The 25,490-nt window shown below is 39.5% G+C and overlaps 1 protein-coding gene and 2 non-coding genes across 5 annotated transcripts; 2 read left to right on the top strand and 1 right to left on the bottom strand.

Annotated features, from left to right (window-relative positions):
- Positions 1-15,815: 15,815 nt before the first annotated feature.
- On the top strand, positions 15,816-15,889 carry trnai-aau (transfer RNA isoleucine (anticodon AAU)). Its single transcript has one exon. It is a non-coding gene; the product is annotated as a tRNA-Ile (tRNA).
- Positions 15,890-16,230: 341 nt separating this feature from the next.
- trnaq-cug (transfer RNA glutamine (anticodon CUG)) lies at positions 16,231-16,302 on the top strand. Its single transcript has one exon. It is a non-coding gene; the product is annotated as a tRNA-Gln (tRNA).
- Positions 16,303-17,073: 771 nt separating this feature from the next.
- Positions 17,074-25,145, bottom strand: exosc9 (exosome component 9). 3 transcript variants are annotated; one of them, XM_051946086.1, is made up of 12 exons: positions 24,984-25,145; positions 24,783-24,874; positions 23,299-23,421; positions 21,559-21,661; positions 21,339-21,476; positions 21,141-21,223; positions 20,244-20,376; positions 19,120-19,208; positions 18,359-18,505; positions 18,098-18,273; positions 17,926-18,001; positions 17,074-17,779 (listed from the first exon to the last, which is right to left on the bottom strand). In XM_051946086.1, exons 1-12 carry the CDS (start codon positions 25,047-25,049, stop codon positions 17,716-17,718), a joined length of 1,290 nt encoding a protein of 429 aa, XP_051802046.1. In that variant the 5' UTR covers positions 25,050-25,145; the 3' UTR covers positions 17,074-17,715. The 3 variants fall into 3 exon arrangements, with proteins under 3 accessions (XP_051802046.1, XP_022055135.2, XP_022055134.2); XM_022199443.2 differs by lacking the exons at positions 24,783-24,874; positions 24,984-25,145 and having other exon boundaries at positions 17,074-17,771; positions 23,299-23,512; XM_022199442.2 differs by lacking the exons at positions 24,783-24,874; positions 24,984-25,145 and having other exon boundaries at positions 17,074-17,566; positions 23,299-23,510.
- Between the last annotated feature and the right edge of the window lie 345 nt (positions 25,146-25,490).

The raw sequence follows: 25,490 nt of genomic DNA, 5'->3' as shown, positions 1-25,490 counted from the left end.
GCTGTTCTTCACCAGTGAAAGCTTTATGGAGGAAAGTGGGAATGGAGCAAAGGTACTGCTGAAAAAGTTCATATTAAATCTTACTTACTTACTTAATCCTACTAGAATTTGCCAGAAGGCACATCTAAAGTCAACTGAAAGAAGATTCTTTGGTCTTATGAGACAAAATTGAGCTCTTTGGTAATAAAACTAGACGCTATGTTTGGCAAACACCACACACTGCACAACATCACAAACACACCATCCCTACTGTGAAGCATGGTGGTGGCAGCATCATTATCTGGGGATGCTTCTTGGCAGCAGGCCCTGGAAGTCTTGTAAAGATAGCAGGTAAAATAACTGTCATAAAGTGTAGAGAAATCCTAGAGGACAACCTGATACAGTCTACAAGAAAACTGTGACTTGGGAGAAAATTTGTTTTTCAGAGGACAATGACCGAAAGCAAACAGTCAAAGCTACACAAAAATGTCGCGGCAGGAGTCAAGTCCAGACCTTAGTCCACCTAAGAAATTGTGGCTTGACTTGAAAAATGCAGTTCACTCGTGATCCCTGTGCAGCCTGACAGTTTTGGAAAGAAGGACAGGGTGAAATTGTAGTGTCCAGATGTGCAAGACTGATTGAGACCCGTCCACATAAGCTCAGTGCTGTAGTTGTGGCCAAAGGTGCATCTACCTCATTATGACTTGAAGGGTTAAAAAGGTATGCAGTCACTTATTTTACATTACGTATATTGCATTATATATTATATTTCCAATTAATTTTCATGACATTGTAGAAATCTGTTTTCACTTCGATGTGAAAGATGTAAAAGTTTTGCACCAGGCTAACAGAAGATAGGGCACTGGTCAAAACCCATGTACAGAGAGTTACAGTAATCCAGCCAGGAGCAGATAAATGCAGTGATCACAGGCTTCAAGTCATTCAAACAAAGGATGGACTTCAAGTGGACTTCAATCACTGAAGCACTTCAAATCCCCTTCAAAACTGCAAATCAGTATAAACATTGCACAGAACTGCAATAAATCTCAATCAGCCTTTTTTTTTCTCAGATGGAGCAACTAAATAATAATTCTTGTGATGATCCAAAGCCATTCCATTCAGCAAACTCAAGTGGTGGTTAAGGGATTTCTACAAAATCCAGTGAACACAGCTCATGTTCAGCAACAAGCCCCATCTTGTTCATGTTGTCACAAAGCAGATATAAATCCATGTTGCAACTCCACTGACACAAAGACCTGCACTCTGACTAGTGGCCATCAACACCTAAACAGAACTATTAATACAGACTGCTTAAGTGCAAATGCTATCATGTGACCAAGTTTCGTTTTATCGCTTCTGGTCCAACGGTTTGCCACTTAGACGACATTTGAGCTCGGAGCTAAACAACCAGCTATGTTGAGTGGCTTCGACACGCATCGCCTAAACGACTTAATGTTAAGGACCGGAAAGTTTAGGGGAACTATGTGATTTGGCTGGACTCTCAAGGATATCTGTCTTGGAACCTGTCCTGGAATAAAGATCCTAGAACCGAATAAAATAAGTCAACATAATGTGCCCATTTGCATTGGAATAATTTGACATTTTAGTCCAATGCAAATTCCTTTCTAAAAAGCAAAAGTGGCACAGACTTAATAACAGATCTGCAGGTTCAGCAAATGAGAAAACACCATGCTCCTAATTGCTTCTCATTCTGTTTATAGCAGGTGGATGCAGTGAACAAACTTGTGTAATTAGGATGAAGGAGCTCCGGTTTCAAAGCAGAGGATACTGTAGCTCTTAATAATAACTGTTCCCGTGCTAGAAATTCACCGCAGATGGTTTCCCTGAAAAACAAATGTCCCACCACATTTAGGTAATCCATCTAGGTACAACTGAAGCGAGAAATTGGATCAACTATGTAATAAAATTACAGATTAGATATAAGGAACTGAACAAAAAAAAATTGCCGGAAGTACTTGAAAGAATATATTAAAGCATCAACACAGATACAGCATTTAGAAATGTTATGTTGGCATGCAAGCACGATTGAAAGACATCCGTCACTATTCTGTTTTGTGTCCAGCTGTAAGAAAAATGTTTTCTGTGTAGTTATATAATTTTCTCTCTCCCAGTGATGCACCTTTATCTGGGTCTCAGCAGCTGATCTGAAATGTCACCCAGTCTGGTCATCTGACACCTGACATCTCCAGGCCAGGGTCGGGACTTGTTCCTGGAGAGGACAGAAACATACTGAGTGTCATGTGAATGCTGCTTCAATAGAAGCATACAAAATAAAATATGTACAAAGGTCATTACTTTACTAGAACTAGAAACAAAATCTGAAACATTCCTCTTAAGTTTACATGCCATTACTTCTTTTGAATCCTCAAAGTTCTAGATTATTTCCACATCTTAGACTTCTGAATTCTGGCACCAGAGGCTTTTTAGACATCTTCACTTTTTTGCAGACTTTGTTGCGTTGCAGATTAAATTCTACTAATTCTGATTAAAACTGGCATCTTTACACATCAAGCTGCAGGCAATAAGCCATTTCTCTCTGTGGAAATTTGTGGGTCTCAGCCTTTACATGGGTTCAAAAAGCAAAAATGTTCCTGTAGAACCTCTTTCAGGGGCATTTTTAGGGTAGAAAAAATATCTATTCTACAGTGAGTATCTCTCAGTGACTCTTAAATACTGGCTTTTGGGGTTAAACTCAGAGAAGATAATGCCATTTGATCAAACAGTAGCAGTAGCACATGAGTAGCAGTTTTCTCCTCTCAAACATCACTATCTTGAATGTAAAATTCACTGCATAAGTTAAAATAACAAACCTCCATTGTTCTATTTCCTACATGCTCATACAACTGGAAGTACATCCAATAACTACTGTTTGTCGTAGTGCCATTAGAGATGATGCCATGGTCAAAGCTGTGTCCTTGTGTCCTTCACCACAGTGGAAACCAAAAGGCTGACAGTTCCTACAACTAGAATGGCCACTAGAGGCTGCCTCCAAAAGTGAGTCAATTCCCATAGACCTCCATGTTAAAATGTCCTATTTCACAGCAGAAATGAACATGTTTACAGCCTTGTGCAAACAATAGTTTTGGTCTCGATATTTAATTTCCACATTTATAACAGCTGTACAGGGGATGAAATTTTATAGACCTTACCTATTTAAATTGTATTAAAGCTTACAATTATGGGTTTTTAAAGACATACAGGTCGCTATCACAGGATAGCCCATAGCCATCTCTTTGGAAATTTTTTGAATTTGGAAGTTTTCATACAAAGCCACCACACTGAACTTTAAACCCTTTGTTCTGGAACCACATGGCTAACATCACCATGGGTGGCATCCATCTTTATATATTGTTGATGTCTACTTAAGACTTTCAATCAATTCTTTTCAAGACTGTAGCTCCTATCTGAAGCTTCTTTTTCATCTGGAGCATTAGAAGCTTTTCTTGGACTTATGTCTGTGTAGATTCTTAGTCATACAGGTCTTGTAATCCTTAGAGCTTCAGCAGAAGACAAGTAGACATTTAACTGAACAAGAGACTTCTTCAGTTCATTTATGTTGGCACACAAAAGCATTTTGTTCACTAAAGCTGATTTGTCCATTCATGATAACTGCTTTAGTTTCTTGGATGAAGGTGAAATGCCTTCCAAAACAAAACAGAAGTCCAGTGGTCTTCTACTTAAGCTCTTAGGAATGTTTTGGACTCTTATTTGCTCTGGCAAACATTCATTGCTGCTTGACATACAACACATCACTACACGTACACCAGTGTGGCAGGTCACCACAGACACCATATTTAAAAGTCTGTCATAATACTGTGCGATTTACCTGTAGCTGACTCCATCAGCACTTATTGGCTTCAATGTGCCAGTTGTTCATTTATTTGTAAAAGACCTGCACTCCTGCTTTAAAAAAATATTACAATATTCTGATTTTTCACCAGTTATAATGGCAAATATCTGTAAAATACTAATATATTTTGTTGATTTAAAAATATTGTATTTTTACAGTGCAATGCTGTAAAATAACAAATTACTATTTGTAAAAATACAGCTTTCAAATATAGACATTATCTGCAGTTTGGGCCATTTTTTCAACAGCTCGTATAAATAAATTTTTTTGTGATTTTACTGGTTATTATCTACAATTTGACAGAAAATATGTAAGAAAAAATATGTTGAATAACAATAAATTATGAAAGAGTTATTGTTTAAAACTGTAAAATAAATACATTTTTAAAATGTGGGGCTGTACAGTGCCCTCAGTGGTTACCACTGTCGCAGCTAGAATATCCCCGGCTCACATCCTGGCCTGGGCTGGGGATCTGTTTGTGTGGAGTTTGCATATTCTCGGTGTGCATGCATCGGCTTTCACAGGGTTCTCTGGCTCTCTATCGCAGTCCAAAAACATGCTGAAGTTATCTGTAGGCGTGTGTCCATAGATGTGAATGTGAGTGTGCTTGTTTGTCTCTCTGTGTAGCCACCTGTCCAGGGTGTCTCCTTTCATCATCACCCCTCTGCAACCCTAATGAGGACTAAGCGGTGTATAGATAATGGATGGATTTGTTTAAAGAGTGACATTTTTTTTTACAGCGCTGGTCACCTCAGTTTAAATCTAGCTGTGTGAACCACAACATTAACCCCTTACATGACTGTAACACTGTTACATTATGCACTGTAACAGTGACACTGCTCATGCAGAGTCTCGGCGTGTCATTTAATATGTCGAGGAGGATGACCTCGGCTTTGTGTGCCGAAGCGTTGATGGCAGTGAGGAGGCAGTCTCTGTTTTGCTCAGTACTTTTCCACTGACCGACCTACCAGGCTGCACATGTGTTTGCGTGTTTAGTGCCTTAGTGAAAAAAACTACTCGGTCTACCTTATCAGCCGACCAGCAGAAGCAGCCAAAAAGAAACACAAAAACCCAACACGTGTAAGGCTTTGAAGAAGCCTTGAACTTTTGGAGAAGAGAGAGGATTTACTGGACGGATTAAAGAGTCACACACCACTTTCTGAGCAGCAGTTAGTCATGTGTATCTGCAGTGTTGGGCAGTAACGTCACTACAAATAGCGTCATTAGTAGTTTAACTACATTTTTCTGTAACGACGTGATAGCGTCGTTGTTTACAAATTCAAAAAACGTTTCAACAGCTTAGCTGATCTTTTGGTCATGTAGTGCGGTAGCGAACGCAAAAAGCTACATTAAACATTTTAAAATGATTAATGTTGAACTGCTTGAAGCGGAGCTTTCTGTTCTGCTGCAGTGTCATCTCCAAACGCCGACATGTCTGTGTCGACCAATAGAAGCGGAGGAACTGTTGATATCGTCATTCAACAATCCCTTCCTGTGACTTCACTGGATCCACACACACACAGACGCTCGCTTCGGTTCGCTGAGAGATTGCAGAGGAGGGAGAAGACGAGGAGCAACCGAAGGAGTCAGAGTCACCGTGGCCCTACCTAAAGTTATATGAGTTTTTGTGAAAAAACGGTGAAAAGTTATGTTTTCAGATGCCTACTGTGCCCGCCCAAGGCGAAGTTTCTGTCAACTTCAAAGACGTCAAATACAAATATGAGAACCCATATACAGGTGACTACCGAATATGCACAACCAGCAGCAATTAGCTAACCACCACATGTCAACTGCAGTATAAGATGCACACACAAACGAGCTACTTTTCAACATCTAAAATTCGCGTGGCAGTAAATTAATTAAATTACGCGTAAGGTTGTGGTGGCAGTGTGTGAATGTGTATAAATTGGGGGATTAAATAATTAAACTGATACATATAGGAGGGAAGAGGTATGGGAGAAAACTTCATTATTAGTCCCTGAATTTTTTTGGTAATTAAGTCGGTTCAGTGTGGAGAAAAAAAGTAACTTGAATGTGTTAAGCTACTTTGGTCATATTGCTGTAGCTTAGCTTGCTACATTTCTGTGGGTCATAGCTTCAGTGTAGTAAAGCTTGATTTAACACGGAGTAGCTGGTAGCTTAGCTCATTATAGTTTCCAAGTAGCTTGCCCAACACTGTGTATCTGTTATGTGGGGACATGTCTGACACCTCCAAAGTGTGCTTGACATGGGTCCTACATAATCTGAAGCAAAGGCAGAGGCCGGGCAAAGGGTGTGTTGATCCTTCATTCCCTTGAGCTAAGGCATCATAGCAAGTTCTGAGCTGTTTCACGATCCACAACTGTGATAAATGCATGCACAGAGGATTATACGCAGGCGGTCATGCAAGGTTGAAAAGAGTCACACAAGCTGCTTCCTTGTTGCATCTGAAGTGACATCGTGCATAGGAATATGCAGGGAAGACAGAAAATGTGAGCGATGTATGGATTCACATCAGTTGGCGGAAGTCTCTTTAGCGGTTCTGGCACAGAAAACAGGAACATACAGTACAGTCATACATTAGTGATTTTTTTAGTGCACCATCGCCTTTATTCTGGCTCTAAATTACATAAACAAGTGACAAAAGACAGTAAAACATAATGTTAGATATGTTTGTGATGAACTACAGTACTTCTTCATTGTTTTATTTTGACATGTTTAGTAAAAATGCCACGTCCAGAAATGTTAATGTTCCTTCAAATTGTTGCAGATTTTTGAGGAAATGCAGTTTCTTTGCATTCCAAATTGTCATAAAATTGGAATTCAAACCATGTTCTACAGTTGTTCTGTAGTCAGTTACTACTCACAACCAAAGAGCTTAATGAGCTCTCTATTAGGGTCCATTAGTGAGAGAAAGTTGTGCATTGTGGAAAAGTTATGAAGCCATGTTCAAGTGTTTTCAAGTTTCTGTGGCCACAGTACAAAGTGGAATCAAAAAGAACAAGAGGTTCCTTCCTGTATTGTGACATTTTAACCAAAGTGCAACATTTTCTTTTTTTGCAATATTTTAAAGATGTTGTGGGAGTGTTGTTGAGGGAACACACTACAGAACATTCTAGAACAAAACAGTCACAATGATCCCTAACAACAAAGGAAGGACTTTCTCAATGCAGCATTCAGCTAATAATATAAAAATAATAAAATCTAAAAATATAAATACATTTTTATATAAAAAGAATATTTAAAAAATGTCCTTAGACTTAATAAGAACATTCAGCAACTAAAAATGAAGACCTTCCTGCTGAAAACTTTACTACAACTCCGCAAACAACAACAAAAAATATAAGTCTTTCACTATTTTGTAACTTATTTATGCATTTTTTAGCCAGAACAAGTCTATTTAGTCCCATAAAAATTCACTAGAGATCAAATCTTGATGTGGCTATGAATCGTTCGGGTTTCCAAGAATCTCCCTTCTTCTGCATTTGTCGATCAGTCACATAATTTGCACAAAAGGTTTTACTGTTTGTTTTCCAGAGATTGTGTGTTTCTCCACCTATAAATAAACAGGAGTTTGTAAAGAAAAACTATAATGCCACTCCCCCAGTACACACAATATACATACACATTCACATACAATCTAACACATCTCTGTTTAGAAGACTGGCCCTGGCAGGGCTGAGCTGTTTGTTGATGATACACCATAATGATAAGAGCTTATCTGGGCAGAACTATAAAACCACCCAGGCTTGTGCAAATGTATCTCTTCCTGTGTGAGGCCTGTTTCCAGTCAGTGACGATGTTTTAGACTGCGCAACATCAGGAGTTTGTGCACTAAAACCAAATCATTTTGCATCTCCATTGCTTGAATGTGACATTTAAAGTTTGGGAAATGCAGCTATGACAAACTCAGAAACACTTTTAAATTTCTTGGAAAGATTATTCTTGTACTTCTGACAGCTTGACAGAAAAGACTTACAGTTGAGAGCAAACGTGTACATACACTTACAAAGACCATGTAGAACAGAAACATTGAAGCACATGCTTCTTTGTTACAAACAAAAAATCAATGATGCATTCTGTTCCAGATCTTACAGATCTTCTGGAAACACGACAAAATCTGCTTTTCTGGAAACAGTCGTTTGCACAGATGATTTTTGGAACCTGTAGCTACTTGGAATGGCTTCAAGTGACTTTCCTGAAATGTTCAATTCAATGATTTGCTTGTTTCATATCTTTCCTTAGCTCCTCAGACTTTCCCATTGTGGTGTTTGTGGCTAAGTCTAAGCAGTGGATCAAATGGGCTCTCCTGAAGGAGGAGTCACCAGTTGCCATCAACTGTAATCACTTAGAAGAAGGTAAGAGGTCATGCCACTAAGAAAATTGAATTAATACAACTATCTTCATCACCAAAACTGATAACTCAAGTTGCTGTATGTATTATTCTGACCCAGCACATTTTGTCTTTTTCCAGAAGACCTACAATAAACCTATGCACAAATATGCATGATTGTTTCTGTAATAAGGACACATGGGTTTCAGGGATTTCATCATTAAAAGAAAAATTGAGTTATAGGAAAGTTATTGGAAACTCAAAACTGCAATGATATACACAACCTTTACAACTGTATGTAAACTTTTGTTCAACTGTGTCTTGTGATGCCCACTTTGATCCATTGTATGTTAAAGTGAATGCTTTAAATCACCTATTGGAGCATTTTGTTTCTGCTCTTACCTTTAACTCTGTCTACGGTCAGTGAGTGGTTGTACTGTGGGCCTGTTAAACAAAAGAAAGACTCACAACCTCAGACGTGTTTAGGTTAACAGTTGGCTTTCAATAAAATTTAATTTGGTGTGTTTGCAGAGGTAAAAAGGAGTCACAGTTGGGTTCAATCAAAGTGTGGCTCGCTGACCTCCACAAAAGCAATCTAGAAGTGTTGTTTTGTGTGGAGGTGAGCCCAGTTACATCTAGCTAGGACTACTACACCTCCTGCACCAGTTCTGCCAAAGATGGGATGTTCTATGTCAGCAGAACTAGTCTGAGATGCCAAAAGATGGCATGCCTGATTTCTGCCCAGTTTGCAGTGCCCCAAGTAAACAATGAAAGGGAAGCATCTCAAGAAGCCAGCTGAGGTGGTTTGAGCAACTGATGATTCATAGGCACCTTGTTTTGGAGGTTTTCTTGGCAACTAGGGAAAGACTTAAGGGTAGACCTAGAACAATCCCGAAGAAGAAACCAAAAAAAAAACATTGCTGGATTGCCCTGCTTAGCCTACCTCTACCATCATAAGTGGATGAGGATGGATGGATGGATGGATGGATGATTGATGGATGGATGGATGGATACTTAAAAACCATAGGTGCGTTTCAGGCTACAATACAGTTGTATTTACTGTACTTTGTTATTGATATATTTTCAAATAAATATATACCACCATGTCTCTTCCTGGGCTGCACAGTTGCTTGGTGGTTAACACTTTTGCCTTGCGGCTAGAATTACACTACACCACATTAATTTGACAACTTTAAATTTGTAATTTATTAAAATAATATATAACTAACATATAAATTCTAATGTTACATTAAAGATGAACACAAAACTATATTCATCCCTGAGGGGAAATTTACAAGTAGTAAATATAAAGTAGTTAAATACACTTTACCAACTCAGAGTCCTGAACAATTTTATGCATCAATAATTAGGATACAAAGATATACATTATTCAGAAAATGCCATATTTCTAAATAAGTGCCTTTACTGTTAGGTGATGTCAGTATATTCTGATGCTAATATTTTCATACTTGGGTTAAAATTTAAATGCATGCACTCATACTTGTTTCTTTCACTGAAGAATAAAATGTGATTACATCTTTAAAACATGACATTTCGCAACAGGCTTATCATGTGAACTGTAATATTACTCAGTTTGCTTTTATGTAAATCCATATGACATTCCAAGCTGGTGATGATAAAATGAACTCCAGATTCCTTTAGGATTACCTATGTTGTAAGGTACCTGGCATCTCATCACAGACTTGTTGGATTTGTACTGCCATCAAAAAACTGTCCTACCTTTCAATCTCCAACTGTAAATAATGACAAGAACAGAGCTGTCAGAAAGGATTTTCAAATCTTGTTCTGGTGACTCATTTTGTGCCTGGGGCCAAAATATACATTGGTGTGATCCAAGCAGTCTGTCACTCTATTATATGATAGTGTCATGTACAGTTTATCTTTTATTTTAAATGATGACAGCAATGAGATTATCACTAAACCCTTCCATGAATCAGTCTCATGAATTAATGTCAATGCCTTTGATGTCAGGAGTCATAACTTTCCATAAAGGGTGTATAATTTCACCTCTGTGAAACGATGAGACGCTTAAAAAAATTGAGAACATTTCACAACCACATCTGAGTTGCTTTTCACCTTTATTACTGATTTCTGCCCTTGCCGACACATTCGCACACAAAGACACAACTACGCAAAATATATGGGCAATATTATCTTAACACACCTATTTTGGCTTCTGTAGTTTATAGATGGCCACAGTTAGCTCCTTGTTGCTCCCATTAACTTAGTTTGACTCCTTTTTAACTTCTGATACCTTAAGTTTTGTTAACTAACTGCAGATAAAATAAAATTACAGGAGCTAACAGGAGAGCACTAGCAAAAAAAAAAACAGGAAGTAACAGGAGCCATCAAGAGCTGATAGGAGACAACAGAAGCTAAAAGGAGCTAACAAGAGCTAACACAGGGCTGCTAACTCTCACGCTTTGGCCGTGAGACACACGCAACTCAGTCCCTTCACACGCTCTCACGCCACCATAGGACCAGAGATATGAATCAGTAGATTGGACCGTAGATATGAATCAGAAGATGAAGCACCATGAAGCTTTGACCCATGAGTGAACCAATTGGATGGAAAGCCTCAATGCTTCATGAAGGCTCAGTCCCAAACCGTCCCCTACACACTATCCCTACACACTCCCCCTCCGTTTGCGCGTTCCCGCGGAGGGTCCTCCATATTAAGGGCCGTCCCAAACCGCATAGTGCGGAGGGGGAGTGGACTGTTCAGCCCTTAAATAACGAGACTGCATCGATGCTCACTCTCGACAACTTTTTCAGGAAGTGCAACGTCGAAATGAAGGAGGAAACAACATATGGATGTAAGTTCCACATGCATCCATTATTTCTCCCACGCCTTTTTCACACTGACAGAACATCACAAAAAGAGTGGTGTAAAAAGATAAAACAAATGAAACAAATCTTCTTGTCTGCTGACATTTGATTTACTTGTGCACCCCCTGACACCTTAAAATTTGAACACAACTGACAGAATTCATTTGTTCATTCATTTGTTGTATTTGAAATGCCAGATAATAGGATTGGATAACATGTGGGATGACTTCAAATTATTTGAAACAGAATGTAGCCCCTACATTATTGCCTGCTGATTGTCTGCTTTTACAGGGACGGTGGAGAAAACAAAACAACTGGTGTGGCTCCGCACAGCACATGATTCCCTCTTTACAAAGAAGAGAAATGCTGCAAAGGAGGCATGGTGGTAGGTAGTTCATGTGTGTCATTAACTTTGTGTCATTGTGAAAGCAAACCTTTTCCCCTCATTACTTTAGTGTGTCAGGTTTTTGATCAAGGAGATGGGCCTGGAGGGGAAGGTTACACCCAAACAAGCCTCCAAAAAGTGGGAAAATTTGAAAAAGAAATATAAGGTGAATAAATGTTTTTGTGACCTGAGACTGATGTTGGTGAATAAGGCCTAAGAATTCCATAATTTATCATAATTATCACCAGGAACTGAGAAAGCCATCGACAGGGTCAGGTACTGACCAAGGAGAGGAGACGGCCAGTACCTGGCCCTATTATTTAGATCTTCACGAGGCCTTGGGGTCATGACCCTCGATTTCTCCACCTGTGCTGATTGCATCCAGCTTGGCGGACCCAACCATACTCCCCCCACCCCTCGGTAATGCAGATGACCAGGCACCCTCGACGTCTCACAGCCCCTGTCCTTCCCCTGTCACAATCATCTCCCCCAGCCCAATGTCTTCATTGTCCGGCCCCTCACCTGCTCCTTCATCTGCCACTTCACCCGCACCCTCACCCGGACCCTCACCCTCACCTCCACCTGCACCCTCACCCGCTCCGTCATCTGCGCCAGCGCCTCCCTCCTCTCACAAGAGAAAATCCAACTCCGTTATGGAGTTTCTGCGACAAGAGACAGAGAAGGAGGAGTGGCGGCACGCAGAAATAACAGCACAGAATGAGAGGTTCATCACAGCTTTTGAGAAGATGGTGGAGAAGATGTAGCGCCACCCTCCTGGATTTATGTTTTCTTGTTTGACTTGAAGTTTAAGTTGCCCAATGTTTGTAGAGGCCTAGTTATGTTCAGATTTTCTATGTTGACCAGCAGTTTTTTTAAATAAACAGTTGTTTGCACGAGTCATTATGTCAACACAAATTTTATTTTCTCAATGAAAACGCAAAGGGGGGGGTTTAAAGGTAATCATGCTCCTGCAGGTGCTGTGGGAGGACGACAGGGGTGGACAGAACAGCAGCCATCCTGTCTCTGATGAGACAGCCATTGTCTCTTGGCCTCCTGGTGGGTGTTGCTGGCCATGGACCTCACCATCGGGGATGACGTTGTCCTCCAGCTCTACTCGGTCATTAGTGGTGAGGCAGAGGTTGTGCAGAAATGCACAACACGCCACTATGTCCGGAGCAAAGGCAGGGCTGACCTCCAAAGCTTTAAAAAATGAGGCCCTCCATCTTGCCTTCATCACCCCAAACGCTTGCTCCACTACAGAACGAGCCCTGGAGTGGTGGCGGTTGTAACGCTCCTGGACTCGTCCATGTAGGGGCATCTTGTAAGGGGTGATAATGGCAATTGGGGTTTCAAGACAGGGATAGCCACCATCTGCCAGCAGGCAGAAGCCAGAGGGGGGATACAGTGCCTGGGTGTAGATTGGGGTATTCCTAAGCACCCTGGCATCATGGACAGACCCTGGATAGCCCACAAATATGTCCAGGAATCTCCCCGTGGCGTCACAAACTGCTTGCAGGTGGATGGAGTAGAACAGTTTGTATTTCAGGTAGTCTCCTTGGTGCACATTTCCCGGTGGTTTAATGCGGATGTGGCATCCGTCCAGAGCGCCAGCGACCCTGCCAAACACTGGACTTTGTCCCAGCTGTCAGAAACCACTTGGAATATTTGCCAGCTCATCTGCCGAGGGCAAGGAGATCATGGCACCCATCTTTGCCTTAATTTCACCGGCAACCCTGTGGATGACCTGGTGCACAGTGCTAACAAACGAAGACGCTTTCATTGTCTGGAAGCAGCAGCGATCCTTGTTACTTGCAACCTGTGCCACAGCGCTACAGCCATGCACAGTAGGCATCTTTGTGTTACCATGGCGATGACGTCTTCCGTTTTCCGGTGAGGCGACAGGGCGTCCCATTCCCATTCCCATTCCCATTTATACCCGCCCCCTTCAATTAAAGTGCCCTCCACAGCTGCGAGTGTGACTTCTTTTGGAGTGACACTCGGTAGTGGAGGGGGAGTGTGTAGGGGGCGGTTTGGGACTGAGCCGAAGCTTCATCTCATCACTAGTTTCACCTCAGAAGAAGTGACGCCAGATGAAGGAGCCTTTTTAGAGGCAGCTGGCATCGTAATTGGACTGTACTTTGGTCTGATCGAATCCAGCTTCAGCTCTAGACACGGCAGGCGGGACGAGTCAACGGAGGCCAGGTGGAGGAAGGCATGCAGCTGAGTACAATCCAGAAAATGACAGAGGAGGAGAGCAGCCACCCAGGGCCAGAACAAACAGAGTAGCAAAGTATGTCTCTGAGAAAACATCATAGTATAGCCTTTGGCATGAAAAAATGCCATCAACTCCAAGATTTTAAATACTTTCATTTACTGCAAATGAATATCTCCTCCAGTAAGTCTCAGTAATAATAATTATCAGCCTTAAAACCCCACAAAACACCCCTCTATACTCGACCACACTTACGGTTCCCCCTTCTATAAATCTGCTTGGAATCTTTCACTTCCTGTTTGTCAAAGTGGCCTCCTACCTGGACAGGTTTTGTTGGAGCTCATACAACAAACATTTTGGGTAACTGCACTTTAATATGGATGGATGACACTGAATTAGAGTCTGTTTTAATGAGACTGAGTTCAGATGTGTAGCTCTGTCATTAAATAGGAAATTATTTCTCAGAATTCACATAGAAAAGTCTGAAATGTTTGCTAGGTTAGCGTCCCACATGTTCTTTGGCTCAGCTAAAGCTAACTCTCTCCAACTTCTGGATCTCTTGAGTTGCTTGTTGTTAAAATATCTTGCTAGAGGTGCTGAAGCTCAGAAAGTCTGAGATGTTTGTTCAGAATAAGCTCATTCTCAAGTCTTATCTGAACTGTCCTCTTTTGTTTGAACTTTCCCTAAACTTAGGAGTTAATGACAGAGCAGCACATCCAGACTCAGGCTCGTTTATGTAGAGTTTAAACTTCAGTGTCATTCATGTTAAAGTGTAGTTTTTCAAATGTTTGTTGCACATGCTCCCGACCAAACCAGTCCAGGTGGAAGACGATGTGAAGAGAAGCTCCAGAGGATGAATATCACACATTTATGTTGGAAATAAATGTCCTTTAATTAGACATTGTTATACAAAAGTTGGATTTCCCTTTCATGACGTTCAAATCTTTGAGTGTTTTGTTGATGTTGGTTTCTAAATGTTTTTTGACACTCGGCCCCAAAGATTAAGACCTTTTACGGCTCACAAGCTGGAACAATCCAGGCATTATCAACTATCTTTCTGACTAAACTAAGATAAAAAGTGAAAAACTGCCTGATTCCTGCATCATGAGCGTAAATCTTTTTGGTTTTTATGACCGTAAACTGAATATATTTGGGCTTGGCATTTTATAAACCAAAACAAGAAATGAATTATTGCAGAAAACAACAGATTAATGGACAAAGAAAATGTGTTTTCCAACATATACAGCTGAATTCCTCCAACATTACAAGATAAATACAATTTAAATTCAATTTTATTTACATAACGGCAGTTACAGGTCAAATTGTCTCAAGATGCTTTATTTTTATATTTTTTGTAATATTTAAAATATGACAAACTTAGAAATTTAAACCTCTTGACTATTCCAATTTATTGTTTGGTTTTTAAGAGACTAATCAACAATAAAAATAACTTTCTCCACTAAAACTAAAAAACATGAGGCCAAATAGAAGGAACAATTTTAAATCCTGCAGTCCCACGATAACAAGAATAAAGTTTGTCAACAAAAACTAAATCTGCTGGTGGATTAGATTAAAGTCCTAACAAATGATAAAGTGTGATCCTAAAAGTTTATGGTATTAAAAATCTCAAAGTAAAGTGCTTCAGCACTTTTTATTGTTTAGTTGGCTGATGTGGTCTGTTTGACGCTGTTGAGTGTGTGCATTAAAATCCTCCACGACAAATGTTACAAAGTGGTTGCTGGAGTTATTTCAATTATCCATATATTTATGGAAAATACTGAAATGTGTTGTGCTCATCCAGCCACAGAACTTTTATCCATATTTTACATGAACCATTTTCAATACTGCCTGCCCTTGCTCAGTTTTTTTTCTGCTTTTTTAAGCTATTATTAGCCCTTAATGTTATCTCTATAATAAGATTTTAAAAGGGCAAAATACTCTTAATTTACACCAGAATGCAGGAAATAGGATCGATAATTTTCAGAATTTTCTGGGGGCCCCCAGACCCCCTGTCAACATCCTGCACAATCCAAAATTCACTCTAAAGTCTAGACACAAGTTGGCAGCCCTGCTAACAGGAGACAGATCAGAGAAGTTTTATATTTTCGTTATCATTCCCCAACGAAGGAATGCATAAAAAGGAAGCGGAATATATAGAGATGGCATCCCTTCCTATTTAACACATATGGATGTGGACTTTTGACGTGGCCGGTTAGCTCAGTTGGTTAGAGCGTGGTGCTAATAACGCCAAGGTCGCGGGTTCGATCCCCGTACGGGCCAACACTCGTTTTCTTTCGATCTAAATTCCTACAGTTGAATTGGCCAAATGAGTAAGTTAACCAAGTCAATCAGATTCAGAATCACAATCGGTTTTATTGCCAAGTAGGTTTTTACACTTACAAGGAATTTTCTCTGGTGCTCTTGGTGCAACCGTACGTTTATGAAGTAAACGTTATTTTTAATATTTTAAATCGAGAGAATAATGCTCTATATAAGTATTCAGCACACGTTCATCAAGTATATATAAAACACGTTAACCCATCACATATTATCACTATAGTGAGCTACGAGCAGCAATATATACTATATAGGCCGATCTACTCCGACCTCAGAACAGTGTAGGTTCCATGGTGTAATGGTTAGCACTCTGGACTCTGAATCCAGCGATCCGAGTTCAAATCTCGGTGGAACCTAAATCTTTTTCTCCTCTCTTGAGCATTACGCACACATTTCAGCATCAGATGATAGTGGAAATGTCGCTGTATTTGTAAAAGAAAGTTAAATAAGTTGCACTTCCCAAACATGGTGGAATATAATGCATTAGGCTTTGTAAGCTCTTTAGTATCACATGTTAATTCTATATTATAAAACTGTGACCTTTACTAGCTTCTATGTGATTCAGCCTGAAAGGCAGGCCTGGTGAGGAAGCCAGCTCAAACGCCTATATAAACAGGATTGATTCCAGGTGTGAGCTTTTCTCACTTACCTGCAGCAGAACTCTGGAGTGAAAATGTGAGTTCTCTTGTTCACAGTACATTAGTTGGCAGCACCTTATTGCTTGAGTTAGAGTGAATACAGTTGTTGCATTTAGTGTGAAACCTTATCAGAAACATAGTAAAGGTTGAGATCTGCTACCATTGTATAAAGCTGATTGGAAGGTGATAATGTACTGTGCAAACACGTGGTAAATAGTCGATTGTTTGCATATAAAACCAGCATCAGTTGCTGCCAGCCTCCAGTGCACAGCATGTTTACATCTACACTAACAGAATATATCCCCTTTGCGCCCCACAAGTCGTGTCCTTTTCCACAGTGTAAGCTGATCTGTTCCAACCCCACAGTGTTTGGAATAGGATCCCCATCTTCCAAGCATAATATCCTGGTTTTCTTAACTGGAATTTTGAATGGATGTCTTGTTTTATTCCTTTGGGAATATCAAATGTTCAAACGCCACACACACAGTGTACAAAAAAGTATGTTCATTTTTAATTGGATTCACAATTTGCATTACAGATCTCATTTTTTTCTTGCAAAAACCAACTAAATAACTGCTAAAACACATTTTCTGTACATTTGCAAGCACCATCTGTGTCTGAGCCTAACAAGAACTCATTTTGTTTCCATCCCGCAGTTACAGAGTCCTCGTTCTAATTCTCAGCAGGTAAGAATTGTTAAACCCACCGAACCCTATAATTTATTGGAGCCAGAAACTGTAAAAACAACTCATCAAGCCACAGTCAGTTAAGGAAGCATGCATGATGTAAGTTTTCTTTAGGAGATCAGCCAAATCAAACCAAGTCCAAAATAACAAAATAATAATATTTCATCAAAATCACTTTATTCTGCATGTCTCATTAAAAAAATGGCAACAGCTGACATATGGTATTGTATAGGAGGCATTTTTGGGCCTTTCTCCTTCATGGACGTCCTGTTTCCATAGACGTGCTGGACTTCATACTGCAGTGAAGAAAAAAAAAAAAAGAGCCCACGGTGAGATAAAATGTCACAGGACCAGAAAAACACCTACAAACTGTGTGGAGTTGAGAGGGTTAAAGCAGGACAGTGTTTGTCATGAAAGGCTGGTGCTGCAGAGAGCTCAGATGAAATCACTTTTTCTGCCTTTTCTGGGATGTTGCTGCCCTCTGCTGGTGAGAACTAGAGCCTGTAATTCTGAGAGAATAGAATAGAATAGAAAGCCTTTATTGTCATTGTACACGGGTATACAACGAAATTGGGAGAGAGAGAGTGAGGAATGTCAAGAATATGATCATTTCTAAAGCGTGCACACCTCACACAATACAATCTCCTGCACTTACTTTGCTTTGTCTGGTATCTCTGGATGAAGTATGACCACCTCCTCTTCTTCACTGTCTGATATCTCAACCACGTCTCCTATTAGGGTAAATACATTCTGAGTTCATTCATGTTTTAAAACAGCTTTCCCTGTATAAATTTTACATTAACTTTAAAAAAAAACAAATAAATAACCTGCTCCTCTATCTTCCATTTCATGCTGATCCTCTTCCATCTTTGTTTCTGTCTCCTTCTGCTCTTCACTGCCCTCCTCGTCATCCTCTTCATCATCATCCTCCTCCTCCAGTCCCCAGGTGTTCTGCTGCCCCACCTGCCCGACACCTGGGACTGGCACCACAGGGGACCAAACCCTGTCGTGTTCAGTTAAGGAAGCTGAAATTCAGACTTTTTTTAAAAAAGAATACATTTTCTCTGTCATAACTCAGTTCAGGATACGCCGGAGGCGGGGCTTCGGCTTTCTGGACGATGTCATTGGCACTTTCCGTCACGTCTTTCATCTCCACGGGAGTCTCGTCCGTTTTCAGAGCCGTGATTCGCTCCTGAGGCATCGACTCAGCAAAACCACACCTCCCACCTGCTTTCCTGGAGGATTTAAAATGCAGCACGTTTAATTTCAGTATTAACCCTCCTGTTGTCTTCATTTATGGGCACTAAAAATATTATTTCCATATCTGAAAAAAAATCTAAAAAAATCAGCAAAAAAATTCCCCAAATTTCTGAAAATTTGCAAGACTTTCAGTCAGAAAATTCCAATAATTCCTTAAAAGTTTCCCTTAAAAGTTTTATTTAAAAAAAAATCCTCCAAATTTGGCAAAAAAAAATCTTGTAAATATTTTCAAAAAATTAGTAAAAATCTTCCAAAAAAATCCTAAAAATATCTAAAGTGATTACATATATATCAGTAAAACTTCTAATATTTTCTTTAAGAACATTCAGGAAAAAAATCAACCAAAATCCAGCAGATTTTAGTTGATTTTTTTTCTGAACATTTTTAACATTTCTTTTTTTCCACCAAAAAATGTTCAAAGATTTCCCAAAAATGCTGAAAATGTGGACATCAGAAGTTTAACTGTGAAAATAGATTTTTTTTCCCCCCCCCACATTTTCAAACTTTAAACCGGGTCAGTTTTGACCCGCAGGATAAAACGAGGGTTAAACTACTCCATATGCGGTGCTGTGGATGTTCTGCTGCTCACCTGGCTGCCTTGTCGTTCAGCAGCGCTTTACTGATGAGCTCCGTGATTTCAGACACTTTGACGCTCGCAATTTTACTGCATCTCATCACCTTTAAAAACCCAGAAAAAAAGAGAGGTTCATTGTAATAACTAATTCAATAACTTTGGTTATACTGAGTCTGAGCTGCTATTTTTCCTGGAATTTTTAACCCTCTGAACTCCAGGCAGTTTTTGTTGCCATCACATTTTTATTCGCTGTGGGCTCATTTCTCTCTGCAACATAAAGTAACAAAGAAAGAAAGAAAGAAAGAAAGAGAACAGCCATGAAGAGGGAAAACAACCCAGAAATGTATTTTTAGGGGAGGACACTGTTATAATGCCATGAAGTATTAAAAAATAAAAACTAAAATTCTACTATTTCATTCAGCAGACGCTTTTATCCAAAGCGGCATACATCTGAGAGACGATACAACACAAGCAAGGATGTATTTCTTTAATAGTGAAATCAACATGTGTTACAAAACTGTTAAAAATGGAATCTCTATATCCTATAAATATTTTACTATTTACATTTTTTCTCTGTTTTCTATCTGCTCTGTGGACACACAGCCGGCTGTGACGCTGAGAAGTCACAGAATGTTTTGTCATTTGATTCATTGTTGCAGCGGATTCACTAATTACTTCATGGTTGCATCCAGTAATGCAGATTTGTTTTTGCTTATTACAGAATCTGGTTTGTTGCAAGCATTTTACTTGTGGCAGCATTTCACATGAAACTTGTCCCACATTTGTTGTGTGAACACAGGCTGCAGTTCAGCTGAGAATGAGACACTAATGGCTTCACGTTTATGCCAAGAAGTGTGGAATTTTTCACTTTTTTATTCTAGTTAGAGCAAACACTTTGTGGCAAACTTTTAAAAGAGACATGTTGCGTAAACTAATCTGAAGCTTAGCTTTTTTAAGTTCAGTTACAACTGAGAAGTTCTAGACTGTTGATAATTCAGTGTTTTGTTTTGTTTTTTCCCTCAGTTTTTACAGTTTCTGATAACATGCCACTGGTCAGTTTTGGGCTTTAGAGGGTTAAACTGTGTAACTATAATGACATTAATAATATCTAAAATATAACTAACAACATGTGCTCTCACCTGCTCTTTGAGCAGCATGATGCCGCCGCTGGACTGGATGGAGCAGATTTCTCTGTGTTTGTTCATGGCGATCATCAGTAATCCGTCCATCACTCGCTCTTCTCGCTCACACGGGTCCACCAGCAGGTAAGTCCTGCAGACACAACACGAGGATGGACAATATTCACATAACTGCTGCTAGATACTAGATCCACCTAAATGGTCTGAGCAGACTGGGATCATTTTGGATGGTCGTTACAGTTGTTTCCGTTACACTAACAGAAATGTCATGTTTCTGCCACTATTTCCACCACTGGCACCTCCTTCTTCTGCTGTGGTTGAACTGTTTTTTCAAGGTGCTTAACTTCTAATAAGAGCATCTACGAGCATTATCATTATGGATTTAGATGCAATAACTAAAAATGAAATGAAAAAGGAGAGTCCAATAACCCCGTGGAGGCAATTAAATGGCGTTCAAAAGTGCTACTACCATAAAATGAGGCTGAAAATTAACAAAAACCCAAATTATTATTTACAATTATTAGTATGACAATCATCATCTAAAGCTTCATGATCATGACAGCATGAGAATTACACAAAACGCCCACAGAAACAAAATGTAGTTCACTGTTAACGAGACTGCTACTGTGGTAAATTACTCCTGTGTTGCCTGTATGTTACTAGACATGCTGATGTTAGCTCTGGTTCAAAAACCTTGTTCAGTGTTTGATTTAGTTTTGTGATTAATACATAATACTTCCAAACTAAAAAAAAACAAAACAAAAATAGCGGGTGGAGCTGCACTGACTCCAGGAACCATAATTTCTAAAATGTAAAAACAACACATGCTGACCTAAACGTGCTTTATCAAACTAAAAATGGAATTCACTCATTTTTGGTCGAGAAAATCCATCTTACCCTTGTTGGAAGAAGGAGAAGCTGACACTGATGGGCATGTGGTAGATGCTCAGAGGGATGGGGTCTCTCTCCTCTGGACTGTACTGAGGAGATAAATGCAAAGTTACAGTCAGTATAAGAGCGAGTAGGGTTGAAAGTCCAGCCAGTATGTGAGAAAAATCCACGGGTTTTTCTCAGAATAAGCTGCTGCAGACTCACCACTGTGACTTCCTCTCCCTGGACGCCGACGTCAGGGCGTCTGAAGTGGCACAGAGCGGTGATGGCGGCGATGCTGGAGGCGTCCATCAGGTTCCCGTCGTTGTTCAACATGTGAACGTCCACTCTGATCTGCCACACCTGATCACACACACACCAGCGTCGTCAGAATGGAGAAGATTCCTCTCCGTTTAAATTGGAAGTGTGCGTTGGTGTGCATTACCGTTTTTCCCGACACCACACACAGGGACTCTGTATCGATGCATTTGGAGTTTCTCAGGCATCTTTCCAGCTGTCGGTTAAGTTTCACCGACAGCTCAGACTGTCTGCAGAGGAAAAAACCAGGCAGGTATTTTACACTCTCTGCACCAACGGTCTGTAAATCAGTAATGTGTCCCTTAACTAGAGCTGCTCGATAATAAAAATGTAGCTTTTCTGTGACAGATTTCACCACGTTCAACACAGAATCTTTCTATTTAAAATAATCTAATTTTTAAAACAATTACTGACCGACCACGTCTGATTGGCCTGAACATTTTAGAGCATAAAATATGGCTATTTATAAAGGTATTTCTCAAATTTTAGCTCCATATTTAAAAAACTTGTCCAAGATGCAAAAAGCTATTTAAAATGCCCATTGACCCCAAAAGCTGGAAATGTCATAATTCTGAATCTGCAATATTGGAAAACGTAATTACAGTGATTCCTTATCACATAGGTTACATTCCAGACCTTCTGCGATAAACGAAAATCCACGAAGTAGTGACAATATTTATTTATTGTTTATATATATTTTAAAGCTTTATAAACCCTCCCCACACTCTTATAAACCTTTCCCACACTGTTATTAACACTTTCGGTGCTCTTAAACACTTTCTGCACTCCTAAACTTACGTAATTTTAACAACACATAAAATTCTATATGGGCACTCACCAGTGAATATACTACAACTTATGATGATGAACTAGCTGTGCAGTACTGATGATGATGAGATTAATGTGCTGCACAGTGAGAACGGACAAGCCATGATGCTGAATGCTGCTATACAGTGGTTCATCACTTTTCGCAGTGTCACTGTATTGTGGATTTTTAAACTGCATTTGGTATCACAAACTTGTTGCTATTTCGTGGGATTCTGCAGTATATAGGGGTTTTTATAGAGTTTTTGTTCTGGCAAGCTGCACAGAAGAACAATGCTGGAGAAAAGACATCTGCCTTTTCTGCACTCTTACTTTGACACGTACATAACATCTCAATAGAAAATGTGGCAGGAAGTCATCAAACACACTTCACACTCACGGTACTGACAATACAACACTTAATCAAACTAACTAGGCTGATTAAACCACAAAAACACAAACACCAAATAACACTGTAACACTAACATAAACCACAATAATGACGTTTAAACCTCTAATACCCCAAACTCCCATGGTGCATTGCAGCACAAGAGTTTAGTCATAGCAACCGGCTCAGCGATGGCTACATTATTTTAATTATTTTTGCTGTAAAATTAAAATAATAAATGAATAAAATACCTATATACCACAAAATCTCGTGATATAATTAAAAATCTGTGATACTAAATAGAATTTAAAAATCCATGATACAGTGAGATCGCAAAAAGTGAACCACAATATGGCGAGGGACCACTGTGTAGGTAAATTGAAATAGAAATGATAGAAAAATTAAGCTGATACAACAAGTCCCATCTTTGAGTCATAATAATAAGAAAAATAATTATTTTCAAATGTCCTTGACCCACTTTCAGCAGGTCTTTTGTCACATTAAATGTCAGGCTCTGATTGAACAGCAATATCTTATGAACTAATAAAAGGTAAAAGCCTGAAATTTTCTCTGTTATCCATCAGAAATAGGGCTGATTGGTTTAGGCTATGGCATGTTACCAGAAGTAATTAGGTACACATAAAGTGTCCGATGTAAACGCGAGCACTGTCTTACCGTCCCTGTTCGAATGCCGGTGAGGCCATCGGCGACAGTTCAATGTTGAAGAACATGATTCCCTCGTTGGGTCGGTTCTCTTTAGGAGCCACCAGCTCACACGACACCTGAGCCATGACCCTGCAGAGCATCAAATACGTAAATGAGTGTACTGAGGTGAATTAGACAGGTAGATCCCAGTTTCACAAGTTTTCTCTGTGTTGCATCATTAACAGATGAATAATTAATTGAAAGATTGGCTAAACTGCAAAGGTGTTATATTCAAATCACTGGAGCAGAAAAAATGTATCAAAACATACTGTAATAAATGAAATGCTGAGTTGCTATAGAGACGCGTCAGTCTACAAATGATATTCTCCAGACACAAGGTTGCATTACTGTTCGATACAGACTGCAGCAAAAAACACATAATTTTTATATTTCTGTCAGTGGAAAAACGACCACTTCATTTAAAAATGTGATTCCGAGTACAAGATCTGTAAAAGTAATTGCAATAAGAGTTTTTCTCTTTGTATCATGTTTGGGGTAAATTGAAAAGTCGCACATTGTGCTGCTTTTCAGCAAATTAAAGTTACTCTCAAATGTTTCCAGAATGTACTTTTCAATTTCTCAGCTCAAAATAATACAAAGATGGTTAATTTCTCCATGACTGTATAACTCCTGAACAAAACAGCGGACCATATAGCAGTCGACACAGACGTGAACGAGTGTGCAAAACCAGGACTTTCTTTTGCTTTGAATTTTCTCTCTGAGTTATAAAACAAATTCACAGCAGTTATTGTTATAACTCAAGTATCAAAGTTTGTCAGACAATGTTGTATATTTAAAAAGTTTGTACTTTAGGGGTGCAGAGCTGCAGTTTGAAAATACTGCTAGTTTAATGTAGTCCTAATGGACTACATTTCAGTCACTATTTAATATACATTCTGCTGTTAGACAACAGAAACAGAAAATGTGTACCGGTAATGAGAACAGCTTTATTATGAATTCAGCTGTATCAAAATAAATGCAGATTATATGAGCATAGAGAGCAGGAGAGAAGTTAACTGATGGAAACAGCAGCTGAGTTTAGGCTGAACTGAAGCACAACAGGCAACATGAAAACACTGCAACCCACCCAGTCCTTGTTTAGTGGTTTGAATTAAAGTTTCAACTCTGAATGTCCCTCAGTGTTACAGTTTCCACACAGATCTGACCTGTGGGCAGACCATTAACCCAAATGTTAGCCACATTAGCTGCACAACATGTTAATACTTCAGATTTTTCTCAGTGTTGTGGGGACAGCGCCATCAAAATTAAAAGTATTCCACTTGAAGTTCATTTCCTCAGATGTTGGGAGTGCATGGAGACTCCTGTGTTCACTCTTGCTCAGTCTGTTTATACCAACTACAAAGCACAATATAAACAGATTTTAACCACGTGGGACATTTAATGGCAACAGACGCGAATAAAAACATAAATAAAATTGCCCACAGTCCACCTAGGTTTTTCCCAGATTCACGAAGCAGCATCCATAGTCGGTCCCGAATGTGATCTTTATCCTCCTGTAGTCGTAGGTCTGCCGTCCATCGAGCCGCTGCAGGAGGACAGAAAACATTGAGTGACAACATCTGCACGTTTTATTTCAAACTCTTTGCTCGAACATGAAGCTTTGGCTGTGTTGAGACATCCAGAGATCTGCTCACCTTCTTCTCTTCGATGGCTCTCAGTAAAAAGTCTCTCTCACAGTTAGACAGCGGCGTGTCCTTCATCCTGCACGTTTGAATTATTATATTTCAATGATTTGATTCACTGTTCAGACATGTGACCGCCATCAGTGTTTTCTCACCTCTACCCCGGGAGTTCATACAGAAGACATTCATAATAAAAGCACATCATAGGTATCTGCGTTTTTATTTACCCTTATTACTGTTAATATCAGGTTAGTGTCCTTGCTTTAGCTTTTGAGTAATAAGTGTTATGCGACATTCAGTAACTGGAACATTGTAGAGTATAATTTACCAACAGTGAACTTTTATTTTAAAATCCTTGTGCCGCTAGATGTTTTGATGCCTTAAGTGGCTCACTGTAGGCTCGGAATTTAAACTTCCCTACAGTTTTGGCATTTTTATTCTTTTTTGCTTTGTATAATTTGCTACTTTCACGTATTTATCATACATTCAAATGCTTATTGTTAAAAATAAGCCAAAAAG

The sequence above is a fragment of the Acanthochromis polyacanthus genome, chromosome 3 (genome assembly GCF_021347895.1).
Source record: "Acanthochromis polyacanthus isolate Apoly-LR-REF ecotype Palm Island chromosome 3, KAUST_Apoly_ChrSc, whole genome shotgun sequence".
NCBI lineage: Eukaryota > Metazoa > Chordata > Actinopteri > Pomacentridae > Acanthochromis > Acanthochromis polyacanthus.
This window is presented reverse-complemented; position numbering and strand designations above follow the sequence as displayed.